At 32.7% G+C, this 24,121-nt stretch overlaps 1 protein-coding gene across 1 annotated transcript in view; it reads left to right on the forward strand.

Moving 5' to 3' along the window:
* Nucleotides 1-17,119, forward strand: part of LOC111711977 (poly(rC)-binding protein 2) — a gene marked incomplete at its 5' end in the record, with an annotated part of 20,329 nt that extends 3,210 nt beyond the window's left edge. The window contains 8 exon segments of the mRNA XM_023486477.1: nucleotides 2,859-3,176; nucleotides 4,232-4,313; nucleotides 5,457-5,595; nucleotides 9,342-9,427; nucleotides 10,861-10,906; nucleotides 14,738-14,807; nucleotides 15,690-15,762; nucleotides 16,122-17,119. Of these exon segments, the coding sequence (XP_023342245.1) occupies nucleotides 2,859-3,176; nucleotides 4,232-4,313; nucleotides 5,457-5,595; nucleotides 9,342-9,427; nucleotides 10,861-10,906; nucleotides 14,738-14,807; nucleotides 15,690-15,704 (756 nt within the window).
* Between the last annotated feature and the right edge of the window lie 7,002 nt (nucleotides 17,120-24,121).

Raw genomic sequence — 24,121 nt, forward strand, 5'->3', positions numbered from 1 at the left:
CATAAACAAAACGTTCGAAAATTTTGCATCGTTTTCGCTTTAAAATTCGTTTTCGCATTTTTCGCCAAAGTTTTCGTTCGCTGGAAATCCTTGATCAAAATTCTAAGTGGGCAAAGATTTATTTAATGCTTCTACAGGATTATGCACCCTCAAAAGATTATTGAGAGTTTTTTCTTATATTCAACTGAAAGAAAAAGTTTTTTACTAAACCAAATAAACACTGATTTAAAGGCAGAACCCCAAAACCTTGCGATTATCAAAGGTTTGGATTAGTCTCTAAATTCTAACTAAATAAACAAACAGAGATAACTAACTTCATTATACATAAATAATATTTACTTCAGTTGATCGTAATAGAAATATGAATTATTCGAAGCAAATCAGTTTTCAATTTTCTAATCCCATTTTACTTAACAAGCATAAAACACAGCAATTATGCAGCGTACACACACCCATTTACTTAACAAACATGAAACACAGCAATTATGCAGTGTACACACACCCATTTTACTTAATAAACATAAAACACAGCAATTATGCAGTGTACACACACCCATTTTACTTAACAAACATAAAACACAGCAATTATGCAGTGTACACACACCCATTTTACTTAACAAACATAAAACACATCAATTATGTAGTTTACACGCACCCATTTTACTTAACTTGTCAAGCTATTGGTAACACGGGCAGCCATAGTACATTTGAATTTCTGAGCCGGGTTAACCTTTCCGGTCCCAGTTTGTACTGTACCTAGCTCTCTGTACAGGACTAGCCGGTGCAACAAGGTTGACGCGGTCAGACTTTATGCTGCATGAAGGTTGAATTTACTTTTACTAAAGGGGCAGAGGTGCGTGGTAAAACAAGATCAAATATAAATTTCCTTATCATATTCCAGAGTTATAAGGTTCCTGCGCTGTATTTCAGCATCTATAAAAATTCGAAAATTACTGAAATATTGATTGAAATGGTAAAACTTCAAATACATAAATATATTAGTTTTAAACTTTGGAAAACATTCAACTTCTGGACTTTGAGATCAATAAATGTCCAACTATCCAACAATATAATAAAATGAAATTGTACTTTAAATTTTAATTTTAAAATTAAAATTTAAAGAAACCCATATAAAATTCTGTATTTGATAACCCAAAACATTTTAAAATTACTAAATCTTTGAACGCATTTAAGAATAGAATTTTGTCGATAATTCACACATTCTAAATTAAACTTTACAGCATGTAATGTTGAGAAAATCATTTCATATTTTGATTCAAGTTTTGTAAAATGTTAAAAAAAATTTTAAAAATGTAAAAGGACTGTCCACGTAATATCATATGGCCCTAAATTCAAATATTATACCAAGAATGGGTTAAAGGGTGTTTACAAACCTTAAATTTTTTCTTTTTTAAACATTTCCCGGTCTTGAATTTTGCCAGTGTTGAATATCGATTTTCTTTTCCAGCATTCTTTCTGTTCTTTTATGTTTATTTTAACCAATATTTAAACAGATGGGGAAAAGGGAAAGGGGAGAGGAAGGGGGAGAGGAAGGGGGGGGAGTTGACGAAAAAACACTAAGGTAAGGATGGATGATTTGCAAATAGTAGTTCAACTAGTAAAACCTAGTCAAACTACTGCTCTTAATTAATTTAAACTTAGGTATTGTTATAAAAAAGTTAGTTAGTATTTATTTTAAACTTTACCATCAAAATATAAAATGATTTTTAAACATCACTTCTGTAAAGTCCAACTTAAAATTTGTTTTATATCCATAAAGTTCTAATGTTAAATTCTTGAATAGCAGACTTATTATTATTAGTATTACTTAGCTACCTAATCTAAATACCCTTGTTATATATGTGTAAGGTTAACTAGAGGTATTCAAACTATTCAACTTTATGCATTCAGACAGGCCTAGAATCTACAGGAATATACACCTAGAATATATAGGAATATACACCTAGAATATACAGGAATATACACCTAGAATATACAAGAATATACACCTAGAATACACAGGAATAAACAACTAGAATATATAAGAATATACATTTAGAATATACCGGAATATACACCTATAATATACAAGAATATACACCTAGAATATACAGGAATATACACCTAGAATATACAGGAATATACACCTAGAATATACAGGTATATACACCTAGAATATACAGGAATATACACCCAGAATATAGAGGAATATGGATTTGAATATACAGGAATAAACAACTAGATTATATAGGAATATACCGGAATATACACCTATAATATAAAGATATATGCATCTAGAATATACATGAAAACATATGTCTAAAATAAACAGGAATATACAGTTAGAAATTAGAATATACCGGAATTACACCTATAATATACAGAAATATGCATCTAGAATATACAGGAAAATATATGTCTAAAATATACAGGAATATACATCTAGAATACAGTTATACATGTAAAGATGAGGGGGGGGGGGGGAATAAAAATGATATATGAATGAACAATAGAATAAATAATTGCAGAAACGTCAAGAAATAATTAAATCAAATAATCTAGATTCTCGAGATTAGTTATTATCAAGTAGTGACGTATTGAACCACATTTTTCTTACAATTTGATAAAGAAATGTTACGTGAAAGCATTCATTTTATCGAATTGTATTAAGTTTGATACAGCGGAATATTTCCGAGTTTTATCCGTATATATTAAATTCACTATTTGGATTATATGTATTGCTTAAAAGTCGTAAAATTTGTTTACTAATATATCCCATAGCCTGGGGAAGCCTAATATATCCCCCCTCCTCCCTCCCTTTATCCAGGGGCAAAGAAACTACAGTTTATCTATTTCAGTCTCCTCCTAAGGGACCAACAATCCCCTACAAAGCAGTTCAGTATTCTGTTCCTCCGCCCTCCTCCGCCACCTCCGTAACCTCCCTTCAAGAATCCTCCGCCACCTCCTCCTATGCAAGCCCTCCACCCTGCAACCCCATCCATATGGAGCCTATGCCCTTGATGTCCCCCTTGTTTTCCCCGACGCCCCTGATGTCTCCTGGCTACCCTCTGGGCCCCTGTGTGAGGTATACAGCTGTGCCCCTGAACCCATCCATGTTCCCACTGATGCATGGTGCCCCTGAACCTAAACCGATATACTGTCAGCAACCCCTAGAGGCAAGTTGTTAGCAATGAAAAAATATTTATGTTATCTTCCCTAGCCCAAAATTTAAAGGCTTCGGCTCGGGTCGTTATTCCACCCAGCTTTAAGACCCAATCTTAGACCCAACTCTGACAACAGCTTGTGTCACTTGATTCCCGCGGGCTCTGTGGTCCTAACTTCACCACTTTCTTTACTTTCGCCCATTCTTTATTATCATCTTATTCCCTTTGTCTATTTCTTAACCAATCTTCTTCCCAACCCTTAAATTGCCTATCTATCCGGTATCCCCTCTTTTTTCCTTTACTCTTCACTACTTTTTCTCTCCCATTTTTCCCCATTTACATCTTATTCTCCGTATTCTCATCCCTTTCTTTCTCTGTAGCAATTCCTTTCCCCAGGGGTATTGTGAGACCCTAGCGTAGTAAATTTGAACAAGGATCAATATGTTTTTTAGAAACCATTATTTTGAACAACATATAAACTGTTTTCTATACATTAAACTGGTTTTAAAAACTTGCAAACAAACATTACTATCCCAGCATGATTTTCTAGCAATGTATTAAAATGTAATGTTTAAGGTATGTTCTGTACAAATGCAATAAATAAATAAAACTAAACTTTTTAAAAATCTGATTATCCAAACAATTTATACTTAGTTTAGTCACCCTTTTTTAAATTTTCTTATTTTAATTTTCACCCACTGCAGCAACATTGTAATAGTAGCAAGCATTTGTAAATCGGTGGTACAGACAAAAGTAGGACCGCAAAGGTTGGCCCAGCTCAGATATTCAAATAAACACCGCGGTTTTGCGTGACCTGTACCAATTTAATGACTTTCTTGTACAACATAGCCATGATTTTAAGATTAAACCCCAGAAGTTGGATTTACTTGAGTATAATTTTATGATTTAAAAACAGAGATCACTTTTGTTGATTTATCTAATTGAAAAAAAGTAATTCGAGAGATTTGAGAATAATTGAAAGCAAAATTTTTTTTTCATATTTAACCCATAATATTGTGATGTCAACTGGATCAAACTTGAAGTATGAAAACCAATTTCTGTTATAGTATGGTAAGGGTATGATGCCTGCAGCCTACGCCCAAATGAATGGAATTCCTGGATTTGGACCTGGTATCCTTTCTCCAGCAGGTAGTAAACTGTGTTAGCCACAGTGCTTTACTTTAACCTGGTATCCTTTCTCCAGCAGGTAGTAAACTGTTCTAGCCACAGTGCTTTACTTTAACCTGATATCCTTTCTCCAGCAGGTAGTAAACTGTTCTAGCCACAGTGCTTTTCTTTAACCTTGTGTCCTTTCTTCAGCAGGAAGTAAACTGTTCTAACCACAGTGCTTTACTTTAACCTGGTATCCTTTCTCCAGCAGGTAGTAAACTGTTCTAACCACAGTGTTTTACTTTAACCTGGTATACTTTCTCCAGCAGGTAGAGTAAACTGAGCTAACCACAGTGCTTTACTTTAACCTGGTATCCTTTCTCCAGCAGGTAGTAAACTGTTCTAACCACAGTGCTTTACTTTAACCTGGTATCCTTTCTCCAACAAGTAGTAAACTGTTCAGAATGCTAATGAAAATTTAACCCAGCAGGCTATGTGCAAATCAATTTAATAAATAATCTAATTTTAAAGTTATTTATATATTATTTGCTTTATTAAAATATCAAATAAACATTGCCGAAATATACATTACAATTTTCTTTGATCCACGGTATACAATTTTCTGTGCTCCATTGTATAATTTACTGTGCATTCCACTGAATACGATTTTCTGTGTTCCAATGTATATAATTTTCTGTGCTCCATTGTATAACAATTGTCTGTGTTCCACTGCATAGAATTTTCTGTGTTCCACTGTATAAAATTTTCTGTGTTCCACTGAATACAATTTTCTGTGCTCCACTGTATACAATTTTCTGTGTTCCACCGAATAGAATATTCTGTGTTCTACTGTATACAATTTTCTGTGTTCCACTGAATACAATTTTCTGTGTTCCACTGAAAACAAATTTCTGCGTTCCACTGTATACTATGTTCTGTGTTCTACTGTATACAATTTTCTGTGTTCCACTGAATACAATTTTCTACTTTCCACTGCATAAAATTATCTGTGTTTCACTGTATACAATATTCTGTGTTTCACTGTATACAATATTCTGTGTTTCACTGTATTCAATATTCTGTGTTTCACTGTATACAATATTCTGTGTTTCACTGTATTCAATATTCTGTGTTTCACTGTATACAATATTCTGTGTTTCACTGTATATAATGTTTGTCTAGCATTGTCTGCCCTGGCGGGTACTGGGAACTGTAGAAACCAAGCCTTGGCTAGCTCCCACCAGACACACGAGATGACTGTTCCTAATGAGATCATTGGATGCGTCATTGGGAAGGGAGGTTCCAAGATTGCAGAAATCAGGTAAATGAATAATTTCCGATCCGGGTCAACCTTTCCGGTCCCAGTTTGTACTGTACCTAGTTCTATGGGCATGACTAGCCGGTGCAACAAGGTTGACGCCAGACTTTATGTTTCATTTAGGTTGAATTTACTTTTACTAAAGGGGCAGAGGTGCGTGATATATTGATATCCTTTTACTGACCGGTTTCAAACTGCTCAATCTATATATAAACTGTTTTTCTTTGATTCTTTATCTATATGGTGATACTTGCTAGATTTTTTTACAGTTTAACAGATAAAAGGGGGAGGAGAGTTTAAATATATATTGAAGTATTATAGAAACAATATAACATTGATAAGAACAATTTTTATAATGATTTCATATAAATACTTACACGAATGTCATCTATTAAGAAAAGAAATCAAAGTATGTCTACATCAGCGTCCATAGTTGGTTTAGGCCTTACACTGAAGCTATGGGAGTAGATCAAATGTCTAATTTTAAATCAAGGGATTCCAGCGAAATAGGAAAATCTTTACGGGAAAAAAATTCTCCTTTCTTAGCACCTATCCGTAAAGAACTGAAAATTTTTGCCTTTTCGCCAAATTTCATGCTAATCCGTTTTACGAAAAAAAATTCACGCATGAACAAAAAGTTCGAAAATTTTGCATCGTTTTCGCTTTAAAATTCGTTTTCGCATTTTTCGCCAAAGTTTTCGTTCGCTGGAAATCCTTGATCAAAATTCTAAGTGGGCAAAGATTTATTTAATGCTTCTACAGGATTATGTACCCTCAAAAGATTATTGAGAGTTTTTTTCAACTGAAAGAAAAAGTTTTTTACTAAACCAAATAAACACTGATTTAAAGGCAGAACCCCAAAACCTTGCGATTATCAAAGGTTTGGATTAGTCTCTAAATTCTAACTAAATAAACAAACAGAGATAACTAACTTAATTATACATAAATAATATTTACTTCAGTTGATCGTAATAGAAATATGAATTATTCGAAGCAAATCAGTTTTCAATTTTCTAATAGAAAAAAAGACATTCGAATTTTTGTTTCACTACAATACTCATATTTTTACCATTTTTTATATTCTCATACAAGTGCTTNTCCCTCCTCCCCTCCAGAAAAAAAAACACTTTGGTTCTGATATAAACTAAGTGCTGCTTCTATGAATCTAATTAAGAAGAAGCGTCCAAATTTCCCTTGACGAATTATAACCTGTATATTTGAGTGGAGAGATATGATGAATATAATCATAATTTAGTTTTATGCTTTCACATAATTATGTACTTTTACATTTTTAAAAGAAGCTCAAATAATTTGTTCCTATATTCTTATAAATGTTATCATTTCAACAATCTAACACACTTTTAGATGGATATAACTCAATGTTCCTAAAGATTGATTATATCTTGAAATACAGCGTGTTCTCATGTTAATATGGTGAACAATATACGTATGACTCTAGTAAATAATAACATTGCAGTAAAAACGTTATTTTTATAAGGGGTTCCTTTTGTCAATATTCTTAAGTAAATGGCGTTAAAAAAAATATGTTTAATTTCAATTTTAAATTATTTTTATTGAACTTAAAGAATGAAGCTTCACACCATCTAAAGTGTGAAAAGTATTATGTTTCAAATACAGTTTTTGCAAATGCAAATGAATATGAAATATTGCCAGTGTTTTTTGAAGTTTAAGATTTAAATTTTGTCACTATGTAAGGGATCTGTTACAAGCGCTGTAGAAGCAGATTGTGATTAATTTTCCAAAATGTTTTATGTTTTAAGAACGGAGTAAGATTATATTTCATAATGTTGAAATATTTAGTTTCTTCATCTGAATAAAGACTTTCGAAATTTCACTTGAAAAATGCACAATTTGGGAAAATAACACTCTTGAAAATTATTACCTTCAAAGGCGTCATGGAAGGCACATAAACCAGCTACAAATGCGATGTAATGGATAACAACTATTTAAAAGATAACAACTATTTAAAAGATAACAACTATTCAAAAGATAACAACTATTCAAAAGATAACAACTATCTAAAAGATAACAACTATTTAAAAGATAACAACTATTTAAACGGTAACAACTATTTAAAAGGTAGCAACAATTTAAAAGATAACTATCTAAAAGATAACAACTATTTAAAAGATAACAACTATTTAAAAGATAACAACTATTTGAAAGATAACAACTATTTAAAAAGAAAAATGTTATGTTCACAGTGATCCAAAGGTTGCCAGTTCTCACGCAAAAATCGATATTATTTTTGCCAAATATCTCTTAAGTAGGATTTCCAAATCAAGTTGCAAAATTGCGTGTAATTACGCATATTTCATCCTAATTCCGCGCACTCCCTTTAAATTTTAGCAAATCCGCTGCACGCACAATTCCCTGTTGCAAGCATCGCGTTAATTCACCGCAATGCAATTAAACACAATTGTCGCGGTAAACCGAATTCTGATTGGAAACCTTTATTGCTGACTGCTGAGATAGTGTAACCATCCCAAGAATTTAGGTCGCGGATTAAACTTGAGATGCGGCTCGAATATGGTTGGTTCCACTAAAAATAGTATTCAATATTCAAGATTTTAGCTGTCGCTTAATGGAAACTGGTTTTTGGTGGATTTGAGACCCGGATCAGATTCATTAAATTTGGACTCTGAATACAAGTGACACAGAATCTAGTCTAGAGTGCTTCATGCAGTAAAACAAGTTTAACAAGTTTTTCCTATAGCATAGAAGGAAGAGAATTCTAGGAATGCTCATCCTGCCTCATTTCTGGACCCTCCCCCCTCACTACACTGCAGCTAGGCATGCAGAGTGACCAGGGGGACTGAACAGAACAAATTGAGAAAAAAAATTTGAATTTATTCTACTGAAATATGCAATAAAATCTAATTCTTTAGATTTCTTAAAATTGAAATTCTAAATTAATGAAGAGCACCTTTAACAAGACCATTAAATTAAAAGCGACACCCAATATATTTATTTGTTGTCTAGCTATTTATCTGTCTATGTATCTAACTATCTATTTATCTATTTATTTATCTATCTATCTATCTATCTATCTATCTATCTAAGAGAAAAGAGAATTACAGAGATTGATTATCAGCTAAAATATACGATATTTTCCACAGCATGTTCTATTTTGTACAAGTACTGTACGCGACCAATCAGCAAACATCTGTATTTAAGGATCCTTTGGATATGAAACACAAAATCTTCAAAAAAGACTGAATTCATAAATGTTATGTTTTATGTTTAAAATTGGAGTATTTCTTTAAAAGTTGTAAAACTTAACTCCTGAATGCAACAAGTGGCCGTGAGATGCCAGTCAAAAAATATTACACAGAACCGTAGCATGGCGTGCCGGGACACTATAGGCCTGCTCAGCCTATCTAGGTAGAGTGTATGAACAGTCTGTGTAGTCTGTGATCTATCTATTTATCCTTATATCTATCTATCTATACATATATATATATATCCAGTAGAACAGGTTCACCAAGGAGCTCAAAGTTCTCGACAACAAGAAGTAGTTGGAGATATTTACCTATTAAGCAATAATCAGAGCAGCTTATCAGTTTTCATATTTATTAATACAAATTGTGTCAGATCCCCCAATCAATAAACATCAGTAGTTACATAAATCTATATATCTATCTATTTCTATCTATCTATCTATTTCTATCTATCTGTCTATTTCTATCTATCTGTCTATAAATTTTTCTATATATCTTTCTAACTAGGCAACTATCTGGAGCTATGATCCGTATCTCCAACTGTGAGGATAGAGATGCGCCGGCCAACCTAGATCGAACCATCACTATATCAGGTAGATTTTACTTACAGTACATGGGCACTGTATAGTCCATAAGCACTGTATAGTACCTGGGAACTGTACAATACATGAGCACTGTTCAGTACATGGACACTGAACAGTACATGGGCTCTGTACAGTGACATGGTACTGTACAGTACATGAAGGGCCCTGTGCAGTACATGCAGGGCATTAAACAGAGATAACCAATTTAAGGTGGACAGCATATTGTCTTTGATTTTCTTTAAGTCTGGGAGGAAGATCAATTTTTTTCATTTTATTTTGAGTTTGTTTTAACGAGTTTACCCCCTAGTAGAAACGAGTTTACCCCCCTAGTAGAAACAAGTTTACCCCTAGTAGAAACGAGTTTACCCCTAGTAGAAATGAGTTTACCTCTAGTTAGAAACAAGTTTACCCCTAGTAGAAACGAGTTTACCCCTAGTTATAAACGAGTTTACCCCTAGTAGAAACGAATTTACCACTAGTAGAAACGAGTTTACCCTTAGTAGAAACAAATTCACCCGTAGTAAAAACTAGTTTACCCCAAGTAGAAAGGAGTTTACCCCTAGTAGAAACGAGTTTATCACTAGTATAAACGGTATTACCTGTAGAAGAAACGAGTTTACCCCTAGTAGAAACGAGTTTACCCATAGTAGAAACGAGTTTAATACCAGGGTGTCTTAAAAACTGGAAGAAGGGATAATAAAAAAAAATTGTCTTTAATTCTAGATAATTGATAAATGGCCAAAAGTGCTATTAAAAGTTTTGAAGGTTCTTTCAGCTTTCAAAATGTGGTCTACCTTCTTTGTGTCCTGAAAATTGACAGTGATATTTAAATGTTATACATTGAAAACTGGATTTCGTAGTTTTTATATCTTTAAAGATGAACGTTATTTAATATTTACAAAAATGTGATGCCCTGGATGGTATTTAAAAGTGAGAGAAAAATTTACATTCTTGTTTTTGTTTTTTTTTTATCGTAGAAACTTTAGGACACGTGCTGAAAGGATCTGAACATTTTTATGAAAAAAGTGACAAATTGTCCAACCCTTACTTAAAACCAAACTGTAGATGATTTTCGAGTTAGGATGTGAAATAAAAACACGATAAACGTAATATTTGCCTGAAGACAATTGATGTTCGGTTTTTCTAATTAATCATTATATAAATATAAGTAGGGATGGGCAGTTTTAACCTTTTGGAAAAACGTAATTGTTTCGTTTCGTTGACGATGAAAAAAAAACGAAACTTTCTTTTTGAAAACGATCGTTTTCAAATGAAAGCAGTCGTTTTGGAATAAAAACAACAAATATAGCATGTTTTAATAAAAAATAAAAATTTGAATTTACAAAATGATCCCTTGCCCCTATCTTAGTAATAATAATTAAAAAAACCTTGCTTCAAAGGAGAAAATTTGTTTAAATCGTTTTTTTAAAATATATTTTCAGGAAATTGTGAATCCGTGGCGCTTGCCCAGTATTTAATCAATATGAGGTAAAATAAAAATGACATAAATATTTTAAATAGTTTTTGGGTTTAACAAATAATGAATTAACAATCCTGGTTAAGCAGATGTGCTGTACAAAATGTTTCAGTTTGTACAATGCTGTACATAACCAGAGTTTATGGATATATAAGCTGTACAGTACAGCAATGTACCTTGGACTGAAAAAGTATAATATTTTACAGTATTGAGTTACATAAAGCCAGTCTCATGGGAGTAGAGGTAGGATTCAATCCAAATCAAATCAGATAACCAAACCAAACCAGATAACCAAACAAAATCAGATAACCAAACCAAACCAGAGAACTAAACCAAACCAGAGAACCAAACCAAATCAGATACCCAAACCAAACCAGATAACCAAACCAAATCAGATAACCAAACCGAACCAGAAAACCAACCAAACCAAATAACTAAACCAAATCAGATACCCAAACCAAACCAGATAACCAAACCAAATCAGATAACCAAACCGAACCAGAAAACCAACCAAACCAAATAACAGATACCCAAACCAAACCAGATACCCAAACCAAACCAGATAACCAAACCAAATCAGATAACCAAACCAAACCAGAGAACTAAACCAAACCAGATAACCAAACCAAACCAGAAAACCAACCAAACCAGATAACTAAACCAAACAAATCAGATAACCAAACAAAACAAAACTAGGTACCCAACCAAACCAAACTAGATATCCAACTCAACCAAACCAAACCAGATAACCAAATCAAACTAGATACCCAACCAATCCAGATAACCAAACCAAACTAGATAAACAAACCGAACCATACCAGATACCCAAACCAAACCAAACCAAACTAGATAACTAACCCAAAAAATGGAAACAAATTGAACAATAATATTCAAAACTAAATCAGAAATCTGAACCAAACTAAACCAACAAATCAGCCAAAACAGAAACCAACCAAAAAAGACATATCTTTTTAAAAATACAGAAACTAAACAAAAACAAAAATTAGAAAGATAGTTGTATAGATCATTATTGATTTCCTTATAAAATTCCTCGATAATAAGTTTAGTTGTGCCTGCAATTCATAAATATCCATAAAAAATAGATCAACAGTTTACACTGAATTTTACCATCATCATGATGTGCCTCTCCAGCGAGGGAGGGGGTGCAGAGCATCCATGAAGCCTCGCAAACTGACCTCCGGAGCCTCCTGATTCGCAGAAAGGCCTCCGAGCCAATCCTACAACCTAAAAAATGTTGTGAAAGATCTGTTTACGAGGAATAAAAGAAGTGTTAAAATATTTTATATCCTGCGTAAACATTCATTAAAAAACAAGGTCGACCTTTCCCTTTAAACATCTTTAATTTATTGCACTCAAAGGTAAAGTTAAAGCTTGTTCTCTATTTCACCAACTACTTATTTTTCAGATATTTGAAAAAAATGTATTGTATAGGGTGTCCCACAAAATATGAAAATTAAGAGGTCCAACAATTGACTTTTAAAATTCTGCATTCATTGGTCGTCTTTCAGTTTTGTGGGACATCCTGTATATGAGCGGTCGAAGACGTCATAATGATTTAATCTATGCAGGGGGGGGGGGGTAAGGGAGGTCAAGTCTGTTAAATATGCGCCCTGCAGAGGAATGTCTTACATGAATATTTAAACTAAAAATGTGTAACATATATATAATTTTGGTCTTGCAGAGCTAGATTCTCAATCAAATAAAGCCGACAAACGGCAAAAACGTGAGGTGTAAGGTGTGCATTATTTTGTTCCCCCCTTAAACCCCCCCCCCCTGTCTCACACGGTCTGCTTCGTGTAACCTGTCAAATTTACAAAAGTCTATTTTCAGTTTATTTTAACAGCTTAGCAGGTCATAGAAGTGAAGGGAAGGGGGGAATGGGAAGTCTTGGGTTTAAGAAGATACAAATTAATGTGGCATTTATATAACATTCATTGGAAGGCAAGTTTGCGCCAGAAAAAAAATTCGAAAACTAAGCAGGGTGTCCCAAAAAACGCTCTGTACGGCTCTCATTGGGATTCAGTTCTTGAAATGTACGTAATATTTCTGATCGACGGACACCAACCAGAGGTCTGTAGAACAAAAATTAAAGAAATTATGACAGTTTAAGAAATTGGTTGAGTTAGTAAATTTATTAATTTTGTTTTCCGTCCATGTCTTATTTATTTAATTAGAATATCCAAACAGGAAATTAAGATCTAAAATCCAAGGATAATACAAAAAAAAACTATAAAAATCGAACCATGACGAGAAAAGTGTTTTGGGATACCCTGTAAAATCTTAAATTAATTTTTTCAGTAATGGAAATCTACCATTATATATACTTTATCTTAGAAAAAAAAATTTTCATCGTATAAGTAAACAATTTGATGATTGATATTTATCACAATGGTTAGAATCAAAGATACTTAAAAAATGTGAGTGCATAGCCTACATTTAGCCCAAAATATTTGGAAACACTATAGAGGCGAAAATTTTTGATTGGGTTAGCGCTTAGTATCAGTGGCTAAGCTCCTGATCCAAGCTTAAACGTTTTTTAACCACAGGCCAAATTTTAAGAATTTGAACTGCGGTTTAAATTTGAAACGAGGCTTAAATATGGTTGACTGAAGGATTAAAGTTAAGCCTCCAGGTAGGAGTGGAGCTAGCTGAGCGCGTCTTAATTCGTCATTCTTAATATCTTCGAGATTATTAAAATCAATACCCTAGATGCGCATTATTCATCAAACAATGAAAAACCCAGATTGTTAATAATTTATTTTGCTGCTTTATTTATAACAAGTATAAAGAAATTGCAAATTCAATAAAAAGATAATAAAGAGTATTTCTATTTCTACATAATGATATTAACTTAAATAATTTTTTCAGAGATTATCCCAATAAAAAGAACTTGGCACGAAATTTAAATTGGTTTTCCATTTAAAACGCTTCATATGTTTGATTCACTATGGTACCTTTTATTTGGGCAAAATGTTTGAATTATTTCTGTTTTTCCCTCTGCATAAAGAAATAGAAATAGTGAGAAGTTGTATATTTTCAAGGCAAAAAAAAGATAAAAAAAGAACCGTTGTGAATGGAAATGTAACGCTTTTTTTAAATTTCGGTTCACTCGATATTTCGTCTTATACAATCAAGCATAGAAACAGAAATGTTTTAGAATAACTTGAAGAAGATAAACCTGAAACAGCTAAATAGATTAGATTAATCCCTATAAAATATTCAAATCCTGGTCAAGTGTCAACTAGCCAACTAGCTGCTGCAAACACAGTTTAAATGTATGAACTATAGATTTATCCTAAATAGTGAAATGAATAGGAGGTACATATTATAGATAAAGAATGTCGCAACTGTTTTCTTGTTTTGATTTTTTCTTACTTTTAAAATATCACATTAGAGAAATCAAAATCAGAATAATTTCCCCGACAAAAATTACTTCTAATGCACATTATTTTCTAAAATATAAAATCTACACAAACCTAAACAATACCCCATACAGGCTCACGGGATACCTGTAATATGTATATTTTCCTTACTTCAACACACAAGAGGATTGCATTGCGATATTCTTTTATTTATAAAACTTATTCTTAAACCTAAACCCAGTCTTGAATCATTAATCATATTTATAAAGAGCTAAAAGCTAAGACCTGGAATCGTCAAATTTAAGCCTTAAAAAATACTTAATTAAAAGAATTTCGTTTTATATTAAAAGAGATGTGGCTTTACTCTTAGTAGTTCAACTACTTATTTGGTTCCAGGTTACTTAGTCTATAAAGCTCCCAGAAGAAAAGCCTAACCTAAACTAGCCCTGTTTTGTTTAGAATATCTATGGAGACAGCAGGTATGGGGGGATTAGCGGGATTCCAGTACGTTTCACCTAATGCAATGAAGGTAAATAAACATTATGGAGTAGGGCTTTGTACAGGATGTCCCAATAAACATGGGAATCAAGTGACGACTTTTAAAGTTGTCAATCACTGCGGAATTTTGTTATTAACACTACAGTTGTTGCATTATTCTAGTTTAAGCATCTAATATAGAAAACGCAGGGTCTTGAGATTTTCAAAATGTGGTCTACCATTTTCAAAATTGACGGAGATATTGCAAAATTTGTACAAATTTCAATTTAATTAAAAAATCAGAACTGTCTTAATATCTATTATCTTCGTCAAATTCTAAGACACAAGAAAGGTAAAACACTGTTTGAAAATATCGTATTACATACAGCCTCGTTTTCTTTCCCATGGCTTAAATATCAAAAATCAAAGACGGCTTTCAAGTGTATTGAAACACCCTGTAGCATGTTATCAGGAAGTTAGAAGTTTTGCATTAAATACTGCAAATCTATTACAGCGCTTGAAATTAATATTCACTAATGGTTAAACACGTGATCAATAACTGCAACCAGGCCTTCCAAAATATTCCCAAAGAATTAACGTAATCTGTCAGATTACAGAAGCTACGGATTAGTGCGTTCTAAAAGGAAAAAAAACATTACAGATGTTCAGATCTTGTTGGTTTTTACACAAGTGTTTCAAAATCTTTATTATCCAACAAACTAAGGATCATTCTTGTCTTTCATTCAAATTTTCTCAACCCTTTGCAACCGAATGATATAATGTAAAACTTTGCCTATTTGACTAGACTCGAATTCTGGATATCTCAAAGATCTTCGTAATCACGTTGAAAATATGGATTCAAAATCAGAGTTTGGGGCGATTATTCAGTTTCTTGAAATATATTTATGGTAAATTGATTGATTGATTATTTCAGGCTCCTGTGCATTGATGCAGTTTATCTAATCTACAACATCCAACATTCCGTCTTTAAAAGACAAATAAAAGAGGTGGGATTAAGGAAAAATCTTTAAAAAATGAAAATATCATTTTTATTCATAAAAAGATCGGAACTTTGTATATTGATGTCTTCAGAGAGACCTTTTGTTAAGCGGATTAAGTTAATTCTTTTAAAGTATCTTCAAATATAATCAGAAGGTACAAAACTAATTGTGGACAATGAGAGATAGAAAATGTGAATACTGTTGACTAAAAATTTAGTGTTTTCAACTTCAAATTAAAAGTGTCGGCTGAGGACTCGACTCGAATTCGGGCATCTCAAAAAAATAATAAAAACACTGGTAATTTCAGGATCTATTCTAAAAAAAGATACATTTAATATTCTATATTTTCTTTTCATTTGTTTCAGATTGAAAACTGGGCCTTGCCTTTCCTTTGGTAGGGTTCAAACTTGCAATCCAATATACATATCAACACAATTTATATATTATCAAGCTCTACCAACCAGTAAATTAACATATCAAATCATATAATGGCTCTTTTAAAAAGATTTAAAAAGTGACAATAATACAAAATCAAAATCTTTATCAAAATCTTTTTCTGCAATAACATTTTATTCATAAAATTCTGGATGTTTTTGCTGTACAGTAAATGTTAACTAAATTCTAACTCTTATAAAACATGGAGATATACAAGGCAATGAAAGGTTGTGATTTGGAGATACATGCTTAGCCAAAAATGCACATTTTAAATATTATTAGATTCTAGATTGTATAACAATTATTTAAAGCTCTACATTGTTGTTTTAAACATATCATCAAAACATTTGATTATAATTAATAGACGTTTACCAAGGTCCCATTTAGGTTTTAATAAAATATGTTATATAATGTTTAAATGACTCAAAATTAATGAAATTAAATATTCAGAATATGTCCTGAGTTGGGACATTTTCTTAAGAATCCATTTTTGTGGTTTTGATTAAAAGAGTATTTAAGTGCCAATAAATTGAAATGTGCCAAATCAGATATTTACACCAATGAATTGGTTTCCAATCGTGCCCGCGAACTTAAGCCTCAAATTTGGCAAATGAACCTTCTTGCCAAAATTCATTGAGTGTGCAGCATTGTGCACTTCACTGAAACTGCGAGAATGCCGCAATTAATTCTTAGATGTAGTTTGTCTTGTCGTCTTCCTCATTAACGAATTTGTCTAGATGTTAATGTAATTTTTTAAATATCTTCATCAGTATAACGCCAATATGCATATCATAAACATATCAGAATATTTAGAAACTTTTGACACATGAAAACTTATTCGTGTTATAACTTTGTGTAATTAATCTTATTTTAGGTAGCAATTATAATAATTAATTTAGAAAAATAACTAATATATAAAATGTTGTAGTTTGTAAAAAAAATACTAAATGTTTGTTATTTATGCTTAAAACTTAAATTAGCAAAAACGTATCTAATCTATTTTTAACGTGCAATATTATTATTACAGCACATCATCTGTAAATCTTTATTTCTAATTGCTATAGATTTATAAGAAACTCTCGTGACCAAAATGGCTGGAAAAAAATCAATGAATCAAACAATAAAAAATAATTGAAGCCTGAAGTGCCCGTTTAATATCTAAATTTTTCGATCTCTGATTGTAATGTCATTTTATTGATTTAGTGTGCAGGGAGACTAAATATTGTTTTTTACTTACAATCAATTATTCCGTGTACAATTTTGTTATTCTGCTATTTTTTAGTCTAAATATAATCTTTTATAAAAATGTATTTATTTCAATTGTTTCAATTTTATTTCTATTCGAAGGACCGGAAACTGGCAACGAAAATTCAATTTTAAATTAGAAAATCAAGAATTTCTTTATTAATCTTGGTGAGACAAAGATGTAAACGGTAGAATTCACACTTGTATGCCGATTCCATTAGCGCCTGATCCAATCAGGGTTCAGTCCTGGGTTTGTTGTATATTCTGAACCCATAAAAATTGTATTGCTATAACATCTATCTTTCTATCAATCTCATCATCCAATCAGAGATGAATCCTTAGATCGGCATTGGACAATAAATGGAAATATTTACTTCTACTGAAACTAAAGTGTGTATTGCATGCAACCCCTTGAAATAGCATTAGGATTTCCTTTAATAATTGGTAAATAAATGTATAGAGCTAGTGTCGAATCCACTAATGAGTCTTAGTTTATCTAACAACATCAAACATTATCCTAAGGTTCAGAAATCAGAGACCAAATTTAAAATATCTTTATTGTTCAAACATGGTTGGTTCAACTTTCAAAATTTGAGCCAGCACACAATTTTCCCTGGTTGGCGGTTCAAATTCATTAAATTTTGCCTCTGAATGATAAAAACTTTTAATTGCTGTTTGCTTCTTGTAATGATTGATTCAAAAACATAAAAACCGAAAGAAAGTCAGTAAACTTTCAGATATATTTTTTAATAAATATAATGTCTTATATTCTATAAATGTCAATATTCAATATTGTAAGCTTAATATTTTCTGGTCCTGAGTTATGATCGGAAATATAACAAACAAACAGAGATTACTACTTTATATCTATAATATATCCCTTGATTAGTTGAACATGATGCATGGACAAGTTTCTATCCATTAATGTTGCTGCCAATACTGATTATAAATTCAAATAATAAAGTCTAGAACCCGTATATACTCTATATATACTGCCAGCTGCCAATCCAGCATCATACCTCGGTAAAGTCGGCAACCTATACTTTAATAAAACTATATATATACTGCCAGCTGCCAANGATATCCACAGATCCTGATATCCACAGATCCTGATATCCACAGATCCTGATATCCACAGATCCTGATATCCACAGATCCTGATATCCACAGATCCTGATATCCACAGATCCTGATATCCACAGATCCTGATATCCACAGATCCTGATATCCACAGATCCTGATATCCACAGATCCTGATATCCACAGATCCTGATATCCACAGATCCTGATATCCACAGATCCTGATATCCACAGATCCTGATATCCACAGATCCTGATATCCACAGATCCTGATATCCACAGATCCTGATATCCACAGATCCTGATATCCACAGATCCTGATATCCACAGATCCTGATATCCACAGATCCTGATATCCACAGATCCTGATATCCACAGATCCTGATATCCACAGATCCTGATATCCACAGATCCTGATATCCACAGATCCTGATATCCACAGATCCTGATATCCACAGATCCTGATATCCACAGATCCTGATATCCACAGATCCTGATATCCACAGATCCTGATATCCACAGATCCTGATATCCACAGATCCTGATATCCACAGATCCTGATATCCACAGATCCTGATATCCACAGATCCTGATATCCACAGATCCTGATATCCACAGATCCTGATATCCACAGATCCTGATATCCACAGATCCTGATATCCACAGATCCTGATATCCACAGATCATGATATCCACAGAGGACACTTTTAATTTGATGATCAATGTTTATCTCTTTATCTTTATTTCCTTCAAGGTATTTGTTACTCGAATAAAGATTAAATTAATCTGCAGATCGAGATCAAGCATTAATCGAGATATCCACACAAAACAAGAGTTCCCAACTTTCTTAGTACCCATGCATATTGTGGCGAAATAAGGATTTGAGTTTTGCAAAAAAACTCAATTTTCTAACCCCAACATCTTTGAAGCATAAAAGTGAACACCTTAGATATTTCAAACTTAGATTATTAGCTCTATCAGAATTCATTGTTTGAAATATCTAAGTTCTACGACATTGAGTTGCAAAGATATAGGAATTATTATAAGAGAGAATGTTGCAAAGACTCGATTTCTTTGTTGCGCTTTTGTTTTTAACCCTATCCCTGCTGGGGTACTTGAAACCCAGGATACGCTAGGGGGGGGGTCAATTTGAACCCCTCCTCTAAATCCCATGATTGATGTCCAAATATGACGAATGATTCATCATTGGATAGCTGTTTTGCTCTACTTTTAGAATCTGACAAAAAAATTTGAAAATCAAAAATTGATTTTTCGCAAAATCCAGTAAAATAGAAAAATATTTGCAAAATGGGGAGAAATTCCTAAAATAGGGCATGGGGATATAGAAGGGGTGCGATGCAGACAAAAAATATGTTGTGGACCTGAAAACCTCAGAAAATTTTATGATTTTTGAATCAAGGCTAAAAAATCATGATCAACTTATTACACGCTATATTTCATTTTAGATTGATATTTTGTCTGTTTGCTATCGAGAAGATATGTTGTATTTGCAAAATAATGAATATGAGCTCAAAAAAAATTCTATATTTAATTCAATTTGTGTCTATAATGTTGCTTTTAACTCTATAAGATAGTTAATAAAAATCATTAACTTATATTAAGACAGAAAAAGATAAGTTTCTCTGTTATCAAAATGAATTAGAAATGATGTTAAACCTAACTTTCAAATAAAAATTGCCAAATCATATAGCAGACAAAGGGACTGAGTTTTTGCCGCAAACTCAAATTGTCTAATACCTATATTTGTCCAATCTGATATTTCTAACTTAGATTTTTTGGTCTAACAGAATTCATAGTTTAAAACATAAAAGGTCTGCGAGACATTGGGTTGCAAAGATATAGAGATTAGAAAATCAGAGTTTGTGGCAAGAACTAAATTCCTTTTGAGAAAAATGACCTTTAACAAATACTATTGGTTTCCCTTTTTCCAATTTTTTTCACTTTTCGTTTCCTTCTTTTCACTTTTAAGTTCTTTTTTGGTCTCAGATAATGTGTTGTGTTAAAAGGGTGATACGGCCCCTGTGCCCCCTCCCCCTATAGCTACAGGCCTGAAGATAATTGATTAGAAATGTTCCTAAATTATCCGTTACAAGCAGTTTCCATGCTTTGAAAATCTGAAAACTATTATTTGTGAACACTGAACATATTCTTTAACAAAAACTTGAAAGAAAGGAAAAATGGCGGAGACTAGAATAATTTGTCAAGGGATCTGTCAAAGCACTTGTGATGGAAAGGGAGAGGGTAATGGGGAAGGTTAAAAAGAGAAATATAAGAAAGGGAGAAAATATTAATATTAAACATTAACAAGGAAAGGATGAGAGAATGGAAAGGGGAGATAAACAAGGAAAGGAAAAGTGAAAGGAAAAGGTGGAGATTAGAAAGAACAGGATGAGGGAAAGGAAAAGAGGAAAGTAAGCGAGGAAAAGAAAATGGAGAGGGTAATGGGGAAGGATATAAAGAGAAATAAGAGAAAGGGAGAAGAATATTAATATCAAACATTAACAAAGAAAGGATATGTGAAATGGAATGAGGAGGAAAATAAGGGAAGGATGAGAGAAAGGAAACGGGGAATGAGGGTAAACACGGAATAAATGATGAAAGGGAAAAGGAAGAGGTAAACTAGAAAAAGAATTCAGGAAAAGGAAAAAGAGAAATTAAAGAGAGAGGTAGATAAGGAAAGGTTTAGGAAAAGGGAAAGGGGAATGTAAACAAAAAAGAATGCCGGAAAAGAAATGAGGGAGGTAGCTAAGAAAAGTGAAAAAAAAAGAATGAAGGAAGTGAAAAGGGAGAATTTGTATTAGCAAAGAATGAGGGAAATGGATAGGGCGATAAGAGATTGGAAAAAGGTGAGAAGTACAATAGATGGAAGAATAAGATGGATAGAGTAAGGGTAAAAGGGAACATTTACGGTTTTGGGCCTGGAGGGAAATTATTTTATTTGGAGGAATTGAAAATAAATCAAATGCAATGCTAATTACTCAACACCAGAGGAATGGTATTTACCCATAACACTCAAAACACCATTTTTATACTCTCAGAGATTGACAGAGATAGAGATGAGATTTAGAGATATGACATGGAGATGGGATTGAGAAAGTTAAATAGGACATAGATAAGATAGAGAGAAATAGTGATAAGATAAAGATACCCCTTTTGGTAATTGTGTACAAAAATTCCAGATTTAATTATTCAGATTTTATGTTTTCCATGTTTTCCCCCCTTTCCCCCCCCCTCTCCTTCCCCCTCAAAGAATTGTAAATATATGAGACCTATTCTAGTTAAAGAACAAATGTTAAAAGATTACCCAGAACTCTTTCTTTACAATCCTTTTGTTTTAAAATTGTACTAAGAACACATTTCAGGGGTGTCAGGTTGACATGAAGGGGGGCATGCCCCCTCCCTCTCCTGTCATTAAAAAAAAACCTTCTAACATTACATAATTTTATTGGATTTGATAATTTATTATTTGAAAAAGTAAACATTTCTCTTGTCCTGATTATTTATTGTTTAGCATTTGTTGAAATAGAAGAAAAAACTCGGTAAATGAGAAATGTAAAGGTTGAACTGTCTCAAGGATAAATCAAGATAAATAGTTGAAACACAGGACCTGGACAACATTTCAAACTTTTTCCTCTCTCCCTCCAGGCAACCTTTTAATTACAATTAATGATGTAAGAAGGCGCAGAATCCCAGGTGTGTTAAAACAAAAATCCGCGACTAGAACTTTGGCTGATTTATCAAGTTTCCCGCTCTTTTCCGTCGCCATCTTGAAATTCTTTAAAGATTCAGTTCAAGTCAACAATAAATTCTACGATATAAGATATGTATAAAATATACATTTATCTTTATACCTCTCTATAGTTATTTATAGATATTTATAGATATGTAGAGAATCAAATTTGTAAAACTAAATATTTATGGTCTCATAGATATCAATTTGTAAGACAGATAGGGATTCACGGCAGGGGAAAATGAGAGAGAAGGGAGATATTAAAAAGGAAAAGAAGAACTAGTATATACAGACTCAGTTTCATGAATTCAGAGGGGCGGACATTTTCCCCAAGATATGCATAGGCAAGATCATAGATGTATAGATTCTCCATGGTCTAATGATTTTTTAAATATATTTTTTTATAAGTGAAAAGAAATTGGTTAAACATTTTCTCGAATATACTACAAGATGTACATTTACTGTTCTACCTTACTGGCCTTATCATTGACATTTATCTGTTATTTTGCTTTGATCAGTAAAATGTTTGATTTTAGATTTTCAGTAAAAAATTCTGGCTTCGCGTAATTTAAAATAAAAACTCCATGTTTGGGAAACACCATTCGCTCATTTATGATAAATTAGGTGTTCTGACAAAACATGGATATGATTATTTGATTTGGTTGCTTGAAGGAATAAGTACAGTTGGTGTTTTTTTCAAGTTTGGTTTGGATGCTGGAAGGAATATTTACAGTTCCTGTTTTCAAGATTTGGTTACTGGAAGGAATACTTAGAGTTCCTGTTTTCAAGTTTGGTTTGGTTGGTTTGGTTTGGTATTTAAAAATTAAGGTTCCTGTTTTCAAATTTTATTCGGTTCCTGGAAGGAATATTTACAGTTCCTGTTTTCAAGATTTGGTTTGGTTACTGGAAGGAATACTTACTGTTCCTGTTTAAAAGTTTTTTTCTGTTGCTGGAAGGAATACTTACAGTTCCTGTTTTCAAGATTTGGTTTTGTTACTGGAAGGAATACTAACTGTTCTTGTTTAAAAGTTTTTTTCGGTTGCTGGAAGGAATACTTGCAGTTCCTGTTTTCCAGATTTGGTTTGGTTGCTGGAAGGAATACTTACAGTTCCTGTTTTAAAGTTTGGTTTGGTTGCTTGAAGGAGTACTTAAAGTTCCTGTTTTCAAGTTTGGTTTTGTTGCATGAAGGAATGCTTACAGTTCCTGTTTTCAAGTATGGTTTGGTTGCTCAAAGGAATAATTGAAGTTCCTGTTTTCAAATTTGGTTTGGTTGCTGGAAAGAATACTTATAGTTCCTGTTTAAAAGTTTTGTTCGGTTGCTGGAAGGAATACTTACAGCTCCTGTTTCTAAGTTTGGTTTTGTTGCTGGAAGGAATACTTACAGTTCCTGTTTTTAAGTTTGGTTTGGTTGCTGGAAGGAATACTTAAAGTTCCTGTTTTTAAGTTTGGTTTGGTTGCTGGAAGGAATACTTACAGTTCCTGATTTCAAGTTTGGTTTGGTTGAGATAGTCATCGGATAATTTCCGGTATCTGAATACTACAAGGTTCAAGGACCAGACATCAAATATAATATTCAATACATCTACAGGATTTATACGTATTTATATCTCAAGGTATGTTTCAGAGACAGATAGATAGATAGACACAATGAAGATACACGAAAGGAACCTTCATAGCTTTGTTTAATTTTTGAGAGCACTGAGCTCGGAATTCTTATAATGTGCATATCGAGATCAATATTTGATCTGAAGCTTTTGGTGATCTGAAAATTAGCTTAATTCAAAATCCCGCATGGTAACCATACAGTCAATGCAGGTATTGAAAGGAGCTTTGATCAGGGAAGGAATAACTGAA

Source organism: Eurytemora carolleeae, unplaced genomic scaffold (assembly GCF_000591075.1).
Source record: "Eurytemora carolleeae unplaced genomic scaffold, Eaff_2.0 scaffold209, whole genome shotgun sequence".
NCBI lineage: Eukaryota > Metazoa > Arthropoda > Copepoda > Calanoida > Temoridae > Eurytemora > Eurytemora carolleeae.